This window comes from Leptidea sinapis, chromosome 32 (assembly GCF_905404315.1).
Source record: "Leptidea sinapis chromosome 32, ilLepSina1.1, whole genome shotgun sequence".
In the NCBI taxonomy this organism is placed as follows: domain Eukaryota; kingdom Metazoa; phylum Arthropoda; class Insecta; order Lepidoptera; family Pieridae; genus Leptidea; species Leptidea sinapis.
The window spans coordinates 1,273,242-1,292,337 of record NC_066296.1 but is presented as its reverse complement, the minus strand read 5'-3'; the positions used below and the strand labels follow the sequence as shown (position 1 = coordinate 1,292,337).

At 37.0% G+C, this 19,096-nt stretch overlaps 1 protein-coding gene across 2 annotated transcripts in view; it reads left to right on the top strand.

Annotated features, from left to right (window-relative positions):
• LOC126974338 (uncharacterized) overlaps positions 1-19,096 on the top strand; it is a 70,440-nt gene that overhangs the window by 47,319 nt on the left and 4,025 nt on the right. Inside the window, exons 26-38 of one of the 2 annotated variants that reach the window (XM_050821794.1) lie at positions 1,940-2,134; positions 3,769-3,894; positions 5,103-5,264; positions 5,818-5,986; positions 7,901-8,062; positions 9,304-9,476; positions 11,016-11,180; positions 12,093-12,220; positions 12,572-12,744; positions 15,741-15,832; positions 16,231-16,366; positions 17,273-17,450; positions 18,538-18,723. In XM_050821794.1, the coding sequence (XP_050677751.1) occupies positions 1,940-2,134; positions 3,769-3,894; positions 5,103-5,264; positions 5,818-5,986; positions 7,901-8,062; positions 9,304-9,476; positions 11,016-11,180; positions 12,093-12,220; positions 12,572-12,744; positions 15,741-15,832; positions 16,231-16,366; positions 17,273-17,450; positions 18,538-18,723 (2,045 nt within the window). Of the gene's footprint in view, positions 1-1,939; positions 2,135-3,768; positions 3,895-5,086; positions 5,265-5,817; positions 5,987-7,900; positions 8,063-9,303; positions 9,477-11,015; positions 11,181-12,092; positions 12,221-12,571; positions 12,745-15,740; positions 15,833-16,230; positions 16,367-17,272; positions 17,451-18,537; positions 18,724-19,096 lie in introns of those variants that run through there. The other variant, XM_050821795.1, reaches the window with a different exon arrangement.

Below are 19,096 nucleotides of genomic sequence, written 5' to 3'. Positions count from 1 at the left end.
CTTTGTTTTTTTTCGAACCCTTTGTGCTCAAATAGTTTCAACAGACAGCCACATTCTTATTGCTCGATGCGTGGTATCTGTATGAATTTAAAAAAAAGAACATTTTATTTTACGCGCGTTCCGCACTACCAGAACGTCGCGCGCCGTAAAAAAAGTAGGTTATTCGAATCCCCGCCATTTTTCTTCGATATTCTTATTGATTTGTTTATAAAAAATGAGCGATTCAATTTTAAGCAGAACATCGCCAGATATTTTAAACGCTGCAAAACAACATAATATTCAAGTCAATTTTAATAATTGTACAAAATGTAAGTTAGTACTAAAATAAATAACTCTTTCATTAACCTCTAATTAGGCGCGCCAATAAACTAACATTGTTAGTCGCGCGGGGTCTGCACTCTGCAGTTACCCCAAATTGATAGGTATGAAATAAGAAACATTTAAATTAGTAATCAACTTTAATTGCTTTTATTCTACTTATTTCTTACTAAACTTTTAGCAAAATAGAAAATAAATCTCAACAAGATGTTTAAAACAGTATAGAAGTATGTTTTTCGTAAGTACTATAATAATTCAACAATTATTACAAATTTTCTTTGTATGATCGCCAAAGATAAATTTGTTGCACTTATTACAATTTGCGGTCATTTTCCTGTCGCCTTTTCGTTGAAAGATGTAGCACCTTCCTCTTTTTATTGAATGCAAACCAGTGTTAGACGGAGTCGCAACTTCAGGTTCTGCCAATCGCTTTTTCAAAGCACTAGGCAGAGACGGAACTATTGCTCGCGCCAATCTATGTGCTTTTACTAATTTTGTTGCTAATAATTTTAGATAAATTCGTCTGTTTATGGTAGCCTCATTGTTGTTGAAGTTATAAATAATGAATGCATTGAATAAATGAAAAAAGATAACCATAAGCCATCTCTTCGTCCGCCGAGCAACGTTATATGTGGAATACAACTTGTCATGAGTGTCTACGTCACCCTTTATTTTATTATAAAATAAAATCATCTCCGGCTTCTCCAATTCTACCTCGTCTATAATGTCATCATGATGCATAGACGACAATAATAGCTTTAGATTTATTTGAGACATAGGAGCACAAAGTCAGTTCTTCATGAAAACCAAATAATGTTGAGTGTACTTCACGACGTCTGTCAGGCAAAAATGCTTGTGGTATTTCTTTTTTATTTTTTCTCAACGTACCTACTATTGTCAATTTGTCTTTCAAAAGGTCTTCAGCTAACTCAACACTAGTGAAATAATAATCCCTAGTAATATTACGTCCTGTATTCTTGATTGTTTCTGTCAATCGTTTGACGAGACTTTTTGTATCATTAGGGATATTGTAGGGCCCGTCTGGCTGTTTCCCTGCGTAAACTTCAAATTTCTGGAGATAAGCAGTCTTAGCATCAACCACTACGTAATGCTTTAATCCATATTTGCTTAAAATCATAAAATTAAAAATATTTACTTACCTAAATTTGAACTACACTATAAGTCGCGCGGGGTCGCCACGACCCCAAGCCCGTTCGTGCAGCACGTGTGTTCAACTCCGCAGCACGAGCGACACAGAATCGAGAGGGGACTAGAGAGTTAGGAAGCAAGCAAGAAATTCGGGTTGACAGCGTTAATAGATAAAAAACTAACCTAATAACTAATAACTTAAAAATCACTTGGGGTTAATAGGTACTTAGTTTATTTGTATATAATAAGTAATGGATGATATTAGGTTACTACTAGGACTGGCTATTCTAATGTTGCCAGTAAGCTAACTGTTCCAGAATATTTTAGAGGATTCATATTATGGATGTAGATAAAGTCTTGTATGCAACTGTTGATAATTAGGTATTAAGGCACTCATGTAATCTATTATCACATTCGTGTTTTAATACCCCTTATTACATAACAGTTGCATAAATAACTCTATCAATTCCAGAAGTGGCTGTGCTCCAACGGCGGGCTGGTCGCCGCCACGCTCTGCCGCTGGAGCGGCGGCACCGCGCGGCAGGCCGGCCTGTGCGGCGCGCTCGTGAGTCCGCGCCGCCTGTCCGCGCCGCACGTGCCGCCGGTGTACGCGGCGCTGTTGGACTCGCGACTGCCCGACCACGCGCTCTTCAGCTACCTGTCTAGAGTGAGCCTGCTATTTTGAAATTTAATTATATTTATCTATTTGTATGACTCGTGGTAACGTACTTCTTGACAATTAGTTTGTGTACACGGAACACAATCGGCATCCAAATATTTCATAGTTAATATTGGAATTTTTATCCGTCATTAATACACATTACTGAGCTATAATTCAATAATATAATATAAAATAATCATTAGTTTTTAGGTACCATTCTCAAATAATAACTTTTAAATACCGTTATTTTCGGCTTAAGAATTCTTTTAAACTATAGAAGCATTTATCTATTAGACATAATTAATTTTTATATGCATTATTGTTTTAGGCATCTCTGTAATATTCTTTGAAAGGTGATTAAAGACCCTAATACACATAACATTTGCGTTATTTTGATGAAGCGCTGTTCTACAGTATGGCATCAAAAGGCTAGTTGGATCTCTTAATCCTAATATGGAATAGTCCTTTGCTAGTTTAAAAAAATCACCATGTTTGTTAATGAACATACTAATTTCTAATAAATATAGACCAGTAATCGTTAATAGATAGTACTTTTATAATAATGGTCTACACGATTCTAAAGGACTAACATTTTTGTTTAGATTTCTTGAATAAAAATACAATCAATCTCAATTTCAACGGTGTTGTAACAAAAAAAATAATTTTAACATGGCTTAGACACGTGTTTTGTTAGACAGTGACCTAACAATAACGACTTCTAAAATGGAGTTTATCTTTTTCAATTACGAAACAGTATTTAGCATGTGTTTATCTTAAACTTCGTTAAGCAAAACATAAAATGAAGTGAACAGGAATAATAGCAAGAACGGAATGCATTTTTTTATCATCTATCTCATCATATGATCTCTAGTTACGGATAGATTGCTATCGCCGTTCAATAACAAGATCCATAGTTATGTCACATATTATACTTATATTATTAATTATAGTCCAATGCTATCTTTCGATAGATTATTGAAATGTAAGTAAGCCTAAAATAATAGATTTGTCTGCCTCTAGTAAGTTAAACTTAGTATAGATAGGTTATTGAAAACAGCCATATATTCTTCCATATTATGTACAATATGATATATCCGTTAGACACACTGAGTATTTAAATGTAAGCAACGTTTAAAAATTGTTGAACGCTAAACAACAGAAAGACATAGATTTGTAATAGAACTTTTTTAAAACAAAGTGATCAACAGATCAGATCAGTTTCATTATAATATTACAGTTACATAAAATATTTTATCTACACCCATGCTTTAAATCCTCTATTTAAGATTCTAAAACAGTTAGCTTATTGCCAACATTAAAACACCCAATGTCCTAATAAACATTACATGATCCAAACGAGTGTTGTAATGAAATTCAGTACATCATCATATCATCCGATTTCACAATAACACTCCTATGGATGATATTATGGTTACTAGGATTGGCTCTTTTAATGTTAGCAGTAAGCTGATTCAGAATCTTTTATAGAGGATTCATATTATGGGTGTAGATAAAGTCTTGTATGCAACTGTTGGTAATTAGGTATTAAAACACTTATGTGATACTATTATCACACGAGGCGATCGTGATATAATACCCCTTATTACACAACAGTTACATAAATAACTATATTATTACAGTTTGACATGCGTCGTTGGGGACACGAGGTGTCAAGTGGTGATCGTAAAGAACTGCTCTCTACAATAATACAAGCACTTACCAAATACGGACACACCCCAGACGAAGAACATCAAACGCTGATTGAGGTACGTAATTGAGTTTATGTTCATTCAAACCTATTTTTTTCAAACCAACTTACGCTCGCTAATATCCGCCTATCCGAGAGTCAGTTCATGTGCCGAATTAAAAAATTCTGAATACTTTTTGATTTATATACATACATACTTTTAAATTCCTATATGAAATAGTATTGCACGATATGTACATTAAGATTCTTGTATTGTTGTTTGCTTGAGTTTTCGTAACAGGCTTCGTCATGCTCGCTTAAATGTCACTGCTTGTGGCGGCGACATGGGACGGGTCGTCCCCTTCCCTAAAATATGGTTGAGGGAGGCGATGGCTGGCTTATGCGTCATGCTCGTGATCGGGCGCTGCTTGTGGTGGCAAGATGATCCCGTTGCCGGAGGCTCGGTTCGGATTCTTAAAAGATATTATGTATATATATATATATATGTTTTCTTTATAATCGCCTATAAAATGCTCACAGAATACTTTCATTTATACGGTATGTGTGTGGATGATGCAGCTACAGTACTCAATAACTTTTGAATTAATTTACATTTACTTTTTTGGCTTACTTTTGTAAGGCATTGACTATTTGAGTATGTTTGTTGCATCATTTTACATTATATTGTAATTGAAATGATTTGTAAAACGATGAAAATGTAAATCATGATATAAAAGAGTGGCAATGAGTTTCTTGCTACTAGTTCTCATTATTAAAAATATTTTTTGACATTCATAAGTGTCATTTCCGTGAACTACACGAATACAGTGATTTTGATTTATTATATTAGTTATCATAAGTATTTTATATCTGACTATAATTTTATGAGCCTTGTACGAGATTTCTTTATAGTGTACTCTGTAAGTTGTAACTTTATAAATCGTTACCTACATTTATTTAGTACTAGCTGACCCGGCAAACGTTGTTTTGCCATATAAAGTATAATTCACGCGATAGTTTTATAAGTAATAAAATATTGCCTATTTTATATTGTCAATAGTTTTTGCAGCGCACGCAAAAATAGGTTTTTGATTTTACAGCTTGTGTTACAAAATAGCAATTTTATAAAGGATCCCTAATTTGATCTATAGCCTTCCTCGATAAATGGTCTACCCAACACTGAAAGAATCATTCAAATCTGACCAGTAGTACCAGAGATTAGCGCGTTCAAACAAACAAACAAACACTGCAGCTTTATAATATTAGTATAGATTATATATGCCGTAGTTGGTCGGTGTTCACTCGACGGGCATGGTGCGGCACCCTGAGCTCTGCCGGTTCGTGCGGCAGTGTGCCCGCAGCGCCGCACAGGTCAGTCTGCCGCTGCCGTACTGCTCGTACGTGGTGGACTCTGTGACTGCGCATGCGGCCCTACTCACCTTCGATCAGGTGCGTATTGTCATCACTAGCTCTTGTTACTTGGAATATATCAATATGATACCTATTAATAAAAACTAAAGTATTATGTGTCTTTATGTCGAACCTATATTTAAATGATATGTTTGTGTTTTTATTATTTACCAAGTAACTAATACTAACGCCGGTAACTTTTTGATGTCTTTCCTTGTCTTGTTCTTGTTTTCAAACAATGGAACAAACTATTCCACAGTGAACGCTATCTCGATGTATGTTTATTTTTAAGCAACATCAACAACAACGTTTTCTAAAGCGCTGACGATTGAAGATACACAATTTAATTTGATAACAAAATTTATGGACGATGCGGGTCTCGAACCCGCGGCCTCTCGCGTTCCGCGTGAGTGTCCCAACCGTTCAAGTGACGTATCGTTGATAAATCTTTTATGTCTTTGTTCAACTCTCAAATTGTGACTTCATCTACAGGATCAACTTTACATTTGATTACCTGCTCAACACCAATATTTGCATATTAGGAAATTGACTTGGCTCTTTAGAATTTAAACAATTTGTTATTTTTTTTCAGATTGGCCATATTCTTCGTGAGCTGGGTGTAATCTGGTGGGAAGCCAGAGCTAGAAGTACGTCGCGCGACGTGTACGCTGCGTACGCGTCGCATATGGCGGCCATTTTGAGCGCGCTGCAACGAGCCTTCGTAGCCGCGGCCATACAACTTAGTTATGCACCAGAAAGAGGCGAGCCTTTCTTCCTAATTGTTATCGGATGTAGTAGAAAATGCTCCAGGTCGAGACGAGCAGGATGTTCAGGTGATGGTAATTGATACGTACTGCCCATTACAATGCAGTGCCGCTCAGGATTCTTGAAAAACACAAAAATTCTGAGCGGCACTACAATTGCGCTTGTCATCTTGAGACATAAGATGTCAAATCTCATTTGCCCAATTATTTCACTAACTATGGCGCCCTTCAGAGCGAATCACAGTAATGGTTACACATTACTGCTTCACGGCAGAAATAGGCGCCAGCGTGGTACCCATAATCCAGCCGGCATTTTGTGCAAAGGACCTCCCACTGGTAAAATTATTAGTCAACAACTTTTTATTATTAATCTATTGAATAATTATGAAAGCTCTATATTTCATGACCGTATGTTTCATTGAAATGCGATATTTTGTAATATATACATTTATAAAATCAGTTAAATCAGTTAGACAATACGACTAAGGGATCTTATAAATTAGAGATTATTAGTATTTACTTTGATTAGCGCAAGTGTTACACATTTAAATAAAAAAACTTTTTGAAGGAGTAAAACGCGTGTAAATTTTAAACTGTGTTTATAACGTGCCCTAACCCTTGAAAACGTGCTCTGAAAAAGATCACAAAACGTCGGTTTAACTAAAATAATAATAATAATGTAACTTTTACGCAAAATCTGATGTAAAGTTATAAAACAGGCGCTTTATTTCTTTAAAAAGTTTTTTATTGGTAGTAATATCTATTACTCCCACCTTAAAGGCCGGCAACACATCTCTTAACCTCTCATAGTGCTATGCTCACAGGCGGCTGGTTCCCTTCAGGTGAGCCACTGGCCCGTTTTCCCCTCCTAAATAAAATATGTATGTACTTATGTACGCCTCAACAAGTTATACTTATTTGGCGTAAAAAAAAAAGACAAATTTGGTGTCGTGGGACACCAGGTAGGAACGAAGTTCCTTCGGCTAATGTAGAATCGACACAAATTGCAAAAAAATCGTTCTAATATTGCTATAATCGTTATCATATATTAATATAATAATATTGATAATATATACACTACTCGCTTGTGTATGCGACTGTCGCGCCTGCGCACGTCTCATTTAACGGTTTTATTCCACGCACTTTTTTCCACGGATTTTTTCTTACGGTTTTACTATCACTTTTTTTTCATTTCGGCCGCGCAGCAAAATCCCTATCCCCTCCAAGCCTGCCGTAAGGAACTTCGTTCCAATACTTAAAATTTTATTCCTCGTGCTATTTTATGTTTGTAGAAAGAACAATTTTAAATTATTAAAACTTTCGTGAGACATTGTTAGTAATACGGCTTAACTCACGACTTATCGGTGTGGGTACCGACTAGTCTCGGACCATTCGTCCACTACGTGATCATTGTGACACGTGGACACCAATAGTGACACAGTGCCAGTGATACCGTGCTCGTCATCACCACCGGAGCCTCCCGCCCTGTCCAGCCGCGCACTACGAGCACAAGTCAGCAGTATGAGACGGGACGTTATCGCGAACCCAGATGAAGAACCTCCGAATGGTACGAAACTAGTCGGTACTAACACCGATAAAACGTGAGTAAAGCCGGTATTATAAAGAAGGTATTAAATACAACCAACGAAAATATTATAATTGCGAATAAATCAGTTACAAGACGGTCTTCTTGACCCACTAGGTCAAGAAGACCGTCTTGTAACTACGTTAGATGACGAATTTGCGTGTCTGTGCGCGAGCGCATCGTAATAACTCACTGTGACAACATTTCCCGAACGCGCCAAAAGGAGTATAAGTTATAAGCTGAAGTCAGTGTTAACTGATCAATATGAAATAACTTTCAAATATCGAGTACGCGGATTGTTGTAAAATATTTCTGCCATTTTGCAGTGAGCCTGTACTCGTGGTCTTCAATAGTGGAGTCGTGGTCGGCCTGGGTGTCGCCCCACCTCCTTCCTCCGCTGCTGCCCGTCACCAGTTCCTCCGAGTGCTACACTGACATGCTGCAGAGATTCATTAACTGTATACAGATAGTTATGGACGAATGTCCAGGTAACCTAACCACTTTACCTTAGTTTCTAAACAATTTGTTATGTTCTTAAAGTGATAACCCTGACTTCTAGGATTAATACACAAATAAAATTCGAAAACAATATTTTATGAACGATGCGGGACTCGAACCCACGACCTCTGGAGTTTCGTGCCAGTGCTCTCCCAACTGAGCTAATCGTTCGAGTGACTTATCGTCATAAAATCTTGTATGCTTTGTTCAACTCTCAGAGTCCCGCATCGTTCATAAAATTGAAAACAAATTTCAAATTTTATTTGTGTATTAATCCTAGAAGTGAGGGTTATAACAAATTCATATAAAATGTCGGGAACGAAAACGGGAACCGTAACTGGAATAGGACATGAGATAATCTTCAATTCGAAACTTTCTTATTATTTTTAAAAACCCTTTATCCAAGCGAACGAAGTCGCGGGCTTCAACTAGTTAAATATATTGACTACTTCGCATTTAACATTTGACAGGAATTTGTAAATTGAATCTTATTGTTTGTTTCTTATTTTAGTAACCAATAAGCCTATGGAATTAGTTTTAGAACATGATGGTAATAAAGTGGGAATTATTATTATTCTAATATGGTGATAAAATGAAACGAAACTGCGTTACGACAAAGGAAGATTACTAATATAAAATATTTCGTAAAATACTTGATGGTGAGATGTAGGAGTTCGCCGGCTGGAATTAAGTCAGACAGCTCTGCGGAACTCTACCCGTGGTAAATTTGGTAGAAAGCACAACCACACCTTTGCACAGGATGCTGGCTAGATTATATATACTATTTCTGCCGTGAAGCAGTTATGTGTAAGCATTATTGTATTTCAGTCTGAAGGGCGCCGTAGCTAATGAAATTACTGAGCAAATGTCGTTCAGAATATTGGGTTGTGCTCGTCTCGTACCATATTGTCATTATAAAAAAAACATAATAAAGCGATGTCTATGCAACAATTCCAAGTAAACTATCCGTTATTGAATACATGTAATTTAAAATAATGAGTGAGATATGGGAGCGTTGAGGAATATCATGTTACCTTACACCGACACTGAATAATTTTCTTTGCTCTGACATAATCTAAAATAATATTGTTATACGGCTTGTTTTCGGTTTTCCGAATTCATTGTACGTTTATTCGATGCTTTTAAGGTGAAGGAAAACATCGTGATTGAGTCGAATCTTGGTTCGAGATGAGGAAGATAATCCGTGAATACCTGTATTTGTATATTCCAGGCTGTGAAGAGCCATTGCTGCGCAAGATCTGGTCGTGGACTTTGGAGACTTATAACGCGTGTACGGGAGCGGACACGTCGCAGGAGAGTCGTGTGCAGTGCAGCGCGCTCCTGGCCACACTGGGCTCGCTGGCCTGGTCGCGGCAGTGGCACGCCGACCGACTGGCGCTGCAGGTAACGACCCCCGGTCACACCCCTTGTATTAATAAATTTTATCTGCACCCATGCTTTAATAGTTATTTATGCAACTGTTGTGTAATAAGGGGTATTAAAACACGAATGTGGATTTATGATGTGATAATGGTATCAAATGAGTGTCTTAATACCTAATTATAAACAGTTGCATACAAGACTTTATCTACACCCAGAATATGAATCCTCTAAAAGATTCTAAAACAGTTAGCTTACTGCTAACACTTAAAACCAGTCCTAGTAGTAACCTAATATCATTAATTACTGATTATATACATATAAAATAAGTATTAATGAAACAATTATTTATTTTAGTAGTAATCTACATTTTGTATAGTGCAATAATTAAAATTCACTCGAATATAATGTTCTTTTGCAGCGTTTAAAATGAATCGCTCATTTTTTGTAAACAAAACAATAAAAATATCGAAGAAAAATGGCGGGGATTCGAATAATCTACTTTTTTTTTACGGCGTGCGACGTTCTGGGAGTGTGGAGCGCGCGTAAACGAAAATGTTCTTTTTTTGAAATTCATACAGATACCACGCATCGAGCAATAAGAATGTGGCTGTCTGTTGAAACTCTTTGCGCATGAAGGGATAAAAAAAACAGAGGAGTGTTGTTATGAAATTCAGTACAACATCACAACACTCCTTTGGATGATGTAATGGTTATTAGAACATTGGATGTTTTAATGTTGGCAATAAGCTAACTGTTTCAAAATCTTTAATAGAGGATTTAAAGCATGGGTGTAGATAAATCATATATTAAACATTCTAAAACAGTAATGAAATTCATTACAACATTACAACACTCGTTTGGATGATGTAATGGTCATTAGCCAGTGCTTTTCTAATGTTAGCAGTAAACTAACAGATTCAGAATTTTATATAGAGGATTCATATTATGGGTGTAGATTGTGATGTATTTGCAAGTGTTGATAATTAGTTATTAAAACACTCATGTGATACTATTATCAGCCACATTCTTGTTTAGTACCCCTTATTACACAACAGTTGCATAAATAACTATAATTGCTTTGGACGATCGGTCCTGCGCTGCCCTCATCCGACGTATTCCGGCGATCTTATCCAGATCGTCGGTCCATCTTGTGGGGGTCTACCAACACTACGTTCTAGCTTTGCCGTATGCGGGGTTTCTTAGCACCCCCTGCCCCGTCGCTTACGTGGCTGCTACCGTGGCCACCACGAGCGGAGCTGCCGGGGACTGGGGATCGAAGCCTAATAGTGTGTTTACCATAATCGCCACGCTTGTCAGGCGATTAAGGCGATCGCAGTAGATGTTGTTTTCATTTGTTCACGATCGGGGCGCTGTAAAGTCAAGTCGTCGTCGTGGAAACCTTTGGGGGAAGCCTTTGTCCAGCAGTGGACGTCTTCCGGCTGATCATGATGATGATTGCTTTTGAATTATACCTACATATAAAACTTTTATACATTTCAACTTTAAAATAACTATAAAGCTTACACTTCATTCAATAAAATATTCAATATGATTGTGTAGATAAACACGCGGAGTGACCGCGAGATACTGGCGTGGTGTTGCCAGACGCTGGACGGAACACAAGCAGCCACGTGGCTGCGGGCCGTGGAGGACCACCACGTGGCGCCCACGTTGGCAGCACTGCTCGCACTCTTCACTTGTGCCAACATGCACTTCTCGAAACAGGCCTGTACTTCTGTACCAATTACCTATGTTTTTTTAACTATTGAGGATTTGTGCGGATGATGCAGCTACTGTACTGAGTAACTTTTGTTATGTATTAATTTACATTTACGTTTTTGACTTAATCGTGTAAGGCATTTTTGACTTAATCGATTTACATGAGTGGCAATGACTTTCTTGCTACTTCTTCTCATTAGCCTAAAGGGTTGACCTTTTACGAAGTAGCAGTAGATTCATAATAAAAATAAATTGTTTTGATATTCATAAATATCATTTCCGTGACCTACATGAATAAAGTGATTTTGTTTTGACGTATATACGGAATATTGAAATTGTATCGCATTTTTTTTAAACCACGAATCTTGAAAACGCAAAATGAAGGAAGCCCTACTAAGAAGCTTTATTTATATATAAGTTTTTATAGTGTGAACCAAACTCACTTTCTACATAATATTAATGACTAAAGTATCGCAATTCGCGTCCCAACTGTCATATACTTAATTTAGTGGTTTCTATATGGGACTCTCTCCTATAAGTAATCTTCCCATGTATCATCACTTCTTCTTCAACCTTGATCTACCCAATACTGAGTAAAGGTCTTTTCCATTTTAGACCATTTTGTGCGGTCCTGAGTTGTCCGCATCCAGTCCTTCCCAGCCGCTGGCACCAAATAGTCCGTCCATTTTGCTGGCTGTCTCCCAACATTCCTACACCCCGTTCGTGGTCTCTACTCCAACAATTTTTTGCCCGATCTTCCATCGGACTTACGACCAATATGACCCGCCCACTCCCACATCCTAGAGGCTATGGTTTTTGTGTTTTTTTTTTATGTATCATCACATATTATCATTATTAATATAAATTCTTTGTTCGTGTTGATTATTTATTGTGTTCAATGTATTGATTATGCTGTAGTGTCTCCAAGAGGCGTGCAAGTTGCCGTGGTGGCGGCTGCCGGAGTCCGTGCTCGACTCCATGCTGGAGAGATACTTTGCTGAACATCATAACCCGGCGGTACCCTACCATCACCTAACACATTTCTGGTAAATCTCTCACCTACTTTATTGTACATACTACGTATAAAAATTTCCAATGTTATGGTTTTATGCTAGTTTATGTTCAAATTAAACCTTTTGATTTGTTTCAAATAAGAAATCAATAAAAGAATTGACTAACTAGACATTTGTTAACTAAAACATTTTTAAATAATAACACATAACTATCTAGCAGAATACATATCGAATTATTGCCTCCTTTCTATCAAGCGCCATTTTAACTTGACAGAAAGAGATCTAAAATAGGTTTGATAGTTAAGAGCTATTATGAATAGGACGGTGAGACATTAATAAAGCTACTTTAACTATAAAACGGCCGAATTGTTCATATTGTTACAGTATAATGGTGTCTGCCAGCCAGCTCAGCGATCACTCGTGGCCGGCGGGCGAGGCCACGCCCCTCAAGCGGCGCGGCTTCGTGTCACATTTCGTGCGGGCGAGTGTGGCGCCGCCCCTCCACGACTTGGTGCGGGCACATTGCGAGCATCTGCTCGACTTGATTACTGACCTGGGTAACATTCTACTGACTAATAACTACGATATACTAGAGAAATTTGAAAAAAATATTTCTTTTTCATGTATTTTTATTCACTACGACATGAATTAATCCCTATTAATATTATAATTGTGAATGTAAATTTGTTTTGTTACGGAGCTACTGAACCGATTTTGATGAAATATAGTACAGCGATAGACTAGAGCTTGGGAAAGGACATAGGCTTATAGGACATTTCATCCTAGTCAAATTTATGGTTCCCGCGGGATTTTTGAAAAACTGAAATTCACATCGATCTATAACTATACCAATTGTATGTTTTGTTTGCCATAACAATCTTCCTCGAAATAAGATTCATATAATATGTTGGGAACGGGAGCGAAAACGGGAACCGGAACTGGAAGTCATGAGATAATCTTCAATTCCAAACTTGTTTATTATTTTTAAAAACCCTTTTTGTATGCGTTAGCATGAGTATTAGCTAGTTACCCATATTTGTTGCTTTAATGTCGGTCTGTCTGCCTTTTAAGTTATGAGCCAATGCAAGTACTAAATCTTAAGACGCTATTTCAGTGAAACAACCCTGTAAGGTACTTCTCGATGACCTATAATAATTAAATTTGACAAACAGCAATAGGTCGTACTGCAAATGTAAGAAAGGATTTTCGTTTTCAATTCAATCCTTGAACCTTCACTATTTGAGTATTACCTTAAGGCTCGGTATCTACATCTGGAAGGTATCCACAGTGATCGACCTTTGCCTGGTAACGACGGATTTTTTTTACGAGCAGGACGTTTAGCTGATGGTACTTGATACATCCTGCCCATTACAATGCAGTACCGCTCAGGATTCTTGAAAAATCTAAAAATGTTGAGTGGCACTACAATTGCGCTCGTCTCCTTGAGATATAAGATGTTAAGTCTCGTTTGCCCAGTAATTTCACTACGGCGACTCAGTCTTGCTTCACGGCAGAAAGAGGCGCCAAATTGCCTCCATCTGTGCTTGGTCAGCTACGGTTAAGGTTATATGTTCAGAAACCCTTAAGAGTGTCAAACATGATTTAACAAGACGTATTTTGCTCTAATGGTAAAACCACATTAAATGATAATAGTTTTAGACGGAGCAGCACTATGTGCGTATCACGTGACCCAATTGAGAATTTTGACAGAAACTAATAGTGGATAACACTTAACAGCAACATTATTTTTAGGGGCAGTGTGCTGCCCAGAACTATTCTTCGGTTGTTGTATATGCAGGTATATCACTTATGTACATGGTATTTACTTTGATGAACTCGAGTGTTACACATTGATGATATCCGCAATATGTTCTTTAAGTCGGCTTGAGATATTGCGTTTGGTTTGCCCATTGTAAGACAGGCCACAGTCACGGAAAGGTCTTGAAACGTCGCGTTAACTAAAATATTAATAAAAATGTAACTTTTACGCAAAAATCTAATGTAAAAACACGATTACAATTACACGCCTTTTTACTCCTTTAAAAATGTTTTATTTAAACACTTTTTTACATTGTAATACAATTGATCATAGTGGTATATTGAAATGTGAAAGACCCTCGCATTTTTTTTTATTTAGTCCACAAAACTGACTACAATTGTATGGATTGCAAAGTAGTAAAATATGCAAAAAATACTATTTATCAATTGAGTCTACTGGATGTGGACGTGGCATGCGTGATTAAGTGAAACAATAACTACAGCGCAACAAAACACGCTTAACAAACAAGCTTGATAAAAACAGGACTTATTCTAACAGCCAATAACAAGAATAAAAAAAAGATTTACAGATTACTTACTTGCTAACTTATCTATGTACTTAATTTATTTTAAATTTTGGGTATATTGTCACAGAAGATATCTATAGCATCTCTGTAATAATTTGCAAAAAATTGCATTCTATAAAGCGGACTATGATCACCAAGTTTGGTTCTGCTTTGTGGCAAACAGAAAGTCTTGCGATTATGTAAGCGGCTACAATCACGAGGCACAACGAACTTCAAGCGTTCAAGTAATTCAGGCGCGTCAATATGTCCCTTCATTAGCTTAGCCAAGAAAATAATATCTGAAATCTTTCTGCGGTCTTTAAGTGATTTCATTCTATAGTAAGAGAGACGAGAGTCGTACGAAAACAATTTATTACACTTGAAGTCTTTGTAAGATAGATGGTATAAGAACCGTTTTTGAATTTGTTCTATTCTATCGGAATGAACTTGATACCCTGGACTCCATACCGTGCTGCAATATTCAAGGATACTGCGGACAACACTGTTGTAAACGAGTATTGATAAACTGGGATCTTTAAATATTTTCATTTGTCTGTAGACTAGGCCAGATATTTTTGACGCTTTAAATGTTATTTGTTCTATGTGTGGACGAAAACTCAAAGCCGAGTCTATAATACATAATAACACCAAGGTCTCTCATACTATAAACTTCCTTAACACTAACATTGTTTATTTTATATACGCAGTCTAACGGATTTTTATTTCTGGTAAATTTAATGTGGAAACATTTTTCAATATTTAAGGACATTCCATTTGTGGTGCACCAAAAGTGAACAGCATCAATATCATTTTGTAGTGTTGTCACGTCAGCTTAGCTGTTAATAGTTTTGTAAATTTTCATATCGTCTGCAAACAATTTGAATTTAGAATTTAACTTGAGTGCCAAATCATTTATGAAAATTAAAAAGAATGTGGGACCTAAATGTGATCCTTGAGGTACACCCGATGGTATTTTTATCTCATAGGACTTGAAACCATTAACAGCAACCAGTTGTGACCGATTTCTTAAGTAAGATTCACACCAACGCACCAATGAGCCATGAATTCCCAAAAACTCAATTTTTGACAGTAAAATATTATGATTCATCGAAAGCTTTTTGAAAATCAGTGTAAATTGCATGTACCTCACCATTAGCATCTACAACCTCTGCGATGTCTGAAATATATCGCATCAATGATAGGTTCACAATTTAAATTATATTTTGCAGCTCCACATGTATCGGATGAAGAGCTGGAGCAACTCATGTCCCGTGCGTCTGTCGTCATGTGCATACAGCCCGCAGCTGATGTCGCCCTACAGGTTATATATTTACATCGACCTTATAATACTTATATGTTAATAATGCAAACACTCCAGTGACCTAACTGAGGTGAGCGGGGTACTGCTGGGGGTAATGCTCATTGGTTAGGTAATAGTCATAACAAGACCTTAAATTTTTTGTGCACTTCACTTTACTTAGTCCATAACACTATTAAATTGTGAGTGTTAAGTAAACATATGATTAAAATTGAAGTGTTTGTTATATGAAACATAATACTTCAAAATGAATAAGGGTTCCGAGTGTTAAAATAAAACCAGTGAAATTTTCAACAAATATCAAATGTCAAAAAAGTAAATGTAAATTAATACAAAATAAAAGTTATTGAGTACAGTAGCTGCATCATGCACACGCACCGTAAATATATAATACTGTGCAGGTATGGCTGCAGTGGCTACCGACATGCTCACAGAGGCTGCGCTTGTGTGTGATGTCTGCGGCCGCCGTGCTGACGTCACGCGAGCACGCCGTCTCGCTCGCTGACCGCGCCGCCGCCTTGCATCTCTCTGACACACGTAATACATTGAACATTGAAGCTATTGTCAGACAGACAGCGAACGGAAAGCGTAGCGAAGCGATTTCATTTTGTTATGAATTGTATCGTTTGAATCTAGTCACATATAAAAGCGAAATGGAACCGAATACGTGGCGAATAAAAAGTGTCTCGCTAAGACAAACAAAAGGCGAGCGCGTGAAGCGAGATGATTGTATTATTTGTATGACCGACGTCACGTAGAGAGATAATGAGAGACGCGAATCAAGAGCGAAGTGCAACGGTTGTGTTTATTTACAAAACTTACGCTTTCGGTTTACTGTAGTTTGACGTCTCCGCTTCGGTTTGCAATCTCCTTGCTTACAGTTCGGTTTGGTTCGCAATTATGTTTGACAATAGCTTTAGTAATATTTATAAGATTGAGGTGCTATATGTATATACGTTTACTTTGTATACTCGCACGTAACATAGAAAATGAATTAAAATATTAAAAAACAATCAATTCATTATCGAGTCTCATGAACGACAGTTATGTTTGTTTTTGCACCTTTTTAGAAAATCAGAGCTTAAATGAAAAGTGACACGATATTCAATGCCGGTCATTTTAATAATCAAAAGTTTGCAATTGTGGTAGTTTTATAATATTTTTGTTTGATATTCCCAGGAAAACTACACAATACACTTTATTGATTATGAAGATGTTCATAGTCGTAAAATAAGAAAACAAAAAATTAAAACTCAAATTATAAATTCGAATAAAAACTTATATTAGTGATCATGGTTAAAGTGAAAACGATTGTCAACACTCAATAAAACCAATAAAAAATATTCACGATGACAGAATCAACCATTCACACTACGTCCGATCCGAATCCGATCCGTGCCCTTAACAACTGTCAACTTTTTCAATAACTCTGTAATGTTCTAGGTGGCACGGGCTGGTGTGATCTACTAACACGTTGGTCGGTAAGCGTGTGGAGCGACGCGAGCGTAGCGTTACAACGCGGCGACTTACACGCTGCTTATGTGATGCTGTTGGCAAAACCTCACGACACTGAAAGCATTGTGGTGGCATTTAACGCATTACAAACCGCTAGTCTCAACTTGTGAGTGCCCTTTTATATTTTATCTACACCAATGCATTAAATCCTCTATTAAAGATTCTGAAACAGTTAGCTTATTGCCAACATTAAAACACCCAATGTTTTAATAACCATTACATCATCCCAACGAGTGTTGTAATGTTGTACTGAATTTCATAACAACACTCGTATGTTTTTTTTTCGATCCCTTCATACGCAAAGAGTTTCAATTCAGCCACATTCTTATTGGTGGATGCATGGTATCTGTATGAATTTTGAAGAAAGAACATTTTCGTTAATGCGCGTGCCACACTACCAGAACGTCGCGCGCCGTAAAAAAAAGTAGGTTATTCGAATCCCCACCATTTTTCTTCGATATTTTTATTGTTTTGTTTAAAAAAATGAACGATTCATTTTAAACTCTGAATATTCGAGTGAATTTTATTTATTGTACTATACGAAATGTAAATTACTACTAAAATAAATAATTGTATATCAGTAATAAATGATATTAGGCTACTACTAAGACTCGTGTTTTAATGTTAGCAGTAAGCTAACTGTTCCAGAATCTTTAAGAGGATTCATATTTTGGGTGTAGATAAAGTCTTGTATGCAACTGTTGATAATTAGGTATTAAAAGAATCATGTGATACTATTATCACACTCGGCTTCGCCTGGTGTGGTAAATCCACATTTGTTTTTTAATACCCCTTATTACACAACAGTTGCATAAATAACTATTAACTAATAGGATATCTAGTTAAGTTCGGCTCGAAGGACTAATGTATGTAAGTGCAACCGGGGCAGCTCTATCAACGAAATCGAGTTTGTCCGGAAACTTTAATAAATACTTAGTGATTCCGTTATCAAATTAAAATACAGTCTATGCTATGTATTATCGGTAGTTTTCTCAGGGCATACTCTTCAGTAATTTTTTGGACACGTTTTGATATTTTTTTTAATATTAAATTCCCATGTTATTCGGCGATAATTTAATAATAAATAAAAGATCTACGGTGATAATTTAGTCATTTATTGGTGACATTTTTTTAAAAATTGTTTTTCGATCACTTAAAAGACCTATTTTTGTAATAAAATTAAATTCCCTCAGCAGTGACAATGAGGTGGTCATATCATTGTGGATATGCGTCGCGTGTCGCCTGTTCGTGCAGGTCGCGGCGCTGGACACACGGCAGCTGGTAGCTGCAGCGCTGGCTCGCTGGCTGGAGGCTGACGGCAGACGCTCGCTGCTGCAGCTGGTGCGGCTGCAGGCCAGCCCGCCGGCGCCGACCAGCAGGTGACCAGGTGGAACCTACTGTCTAATGTGCTCGGCCGCCATCTTAGTGAGAGCAGGCTTGGCCATTCCCAAAAAGCAGTACCGTTCCATAATCTGTAGAACTAGTTTTTCATATGCGTGTGGAGTTTTGAATATAGAATTCACACATACTATTTATAATAAATAATATTTTCCATCACCATTTGTTTGTTATTGTTTATAAATTATATTTGAAATGTCATTTCGTAGTCTTTCCTTTCTCTACTGTTAATGTTTATATATTTATTTATTCAAGGTCCACCAACATAGAATACACAATTCATAAGATTGTAATATAAAGTTCAAAAATCGTGTTCCTGCAATTACAGGTGAACACATCGTGCACATAAACTTA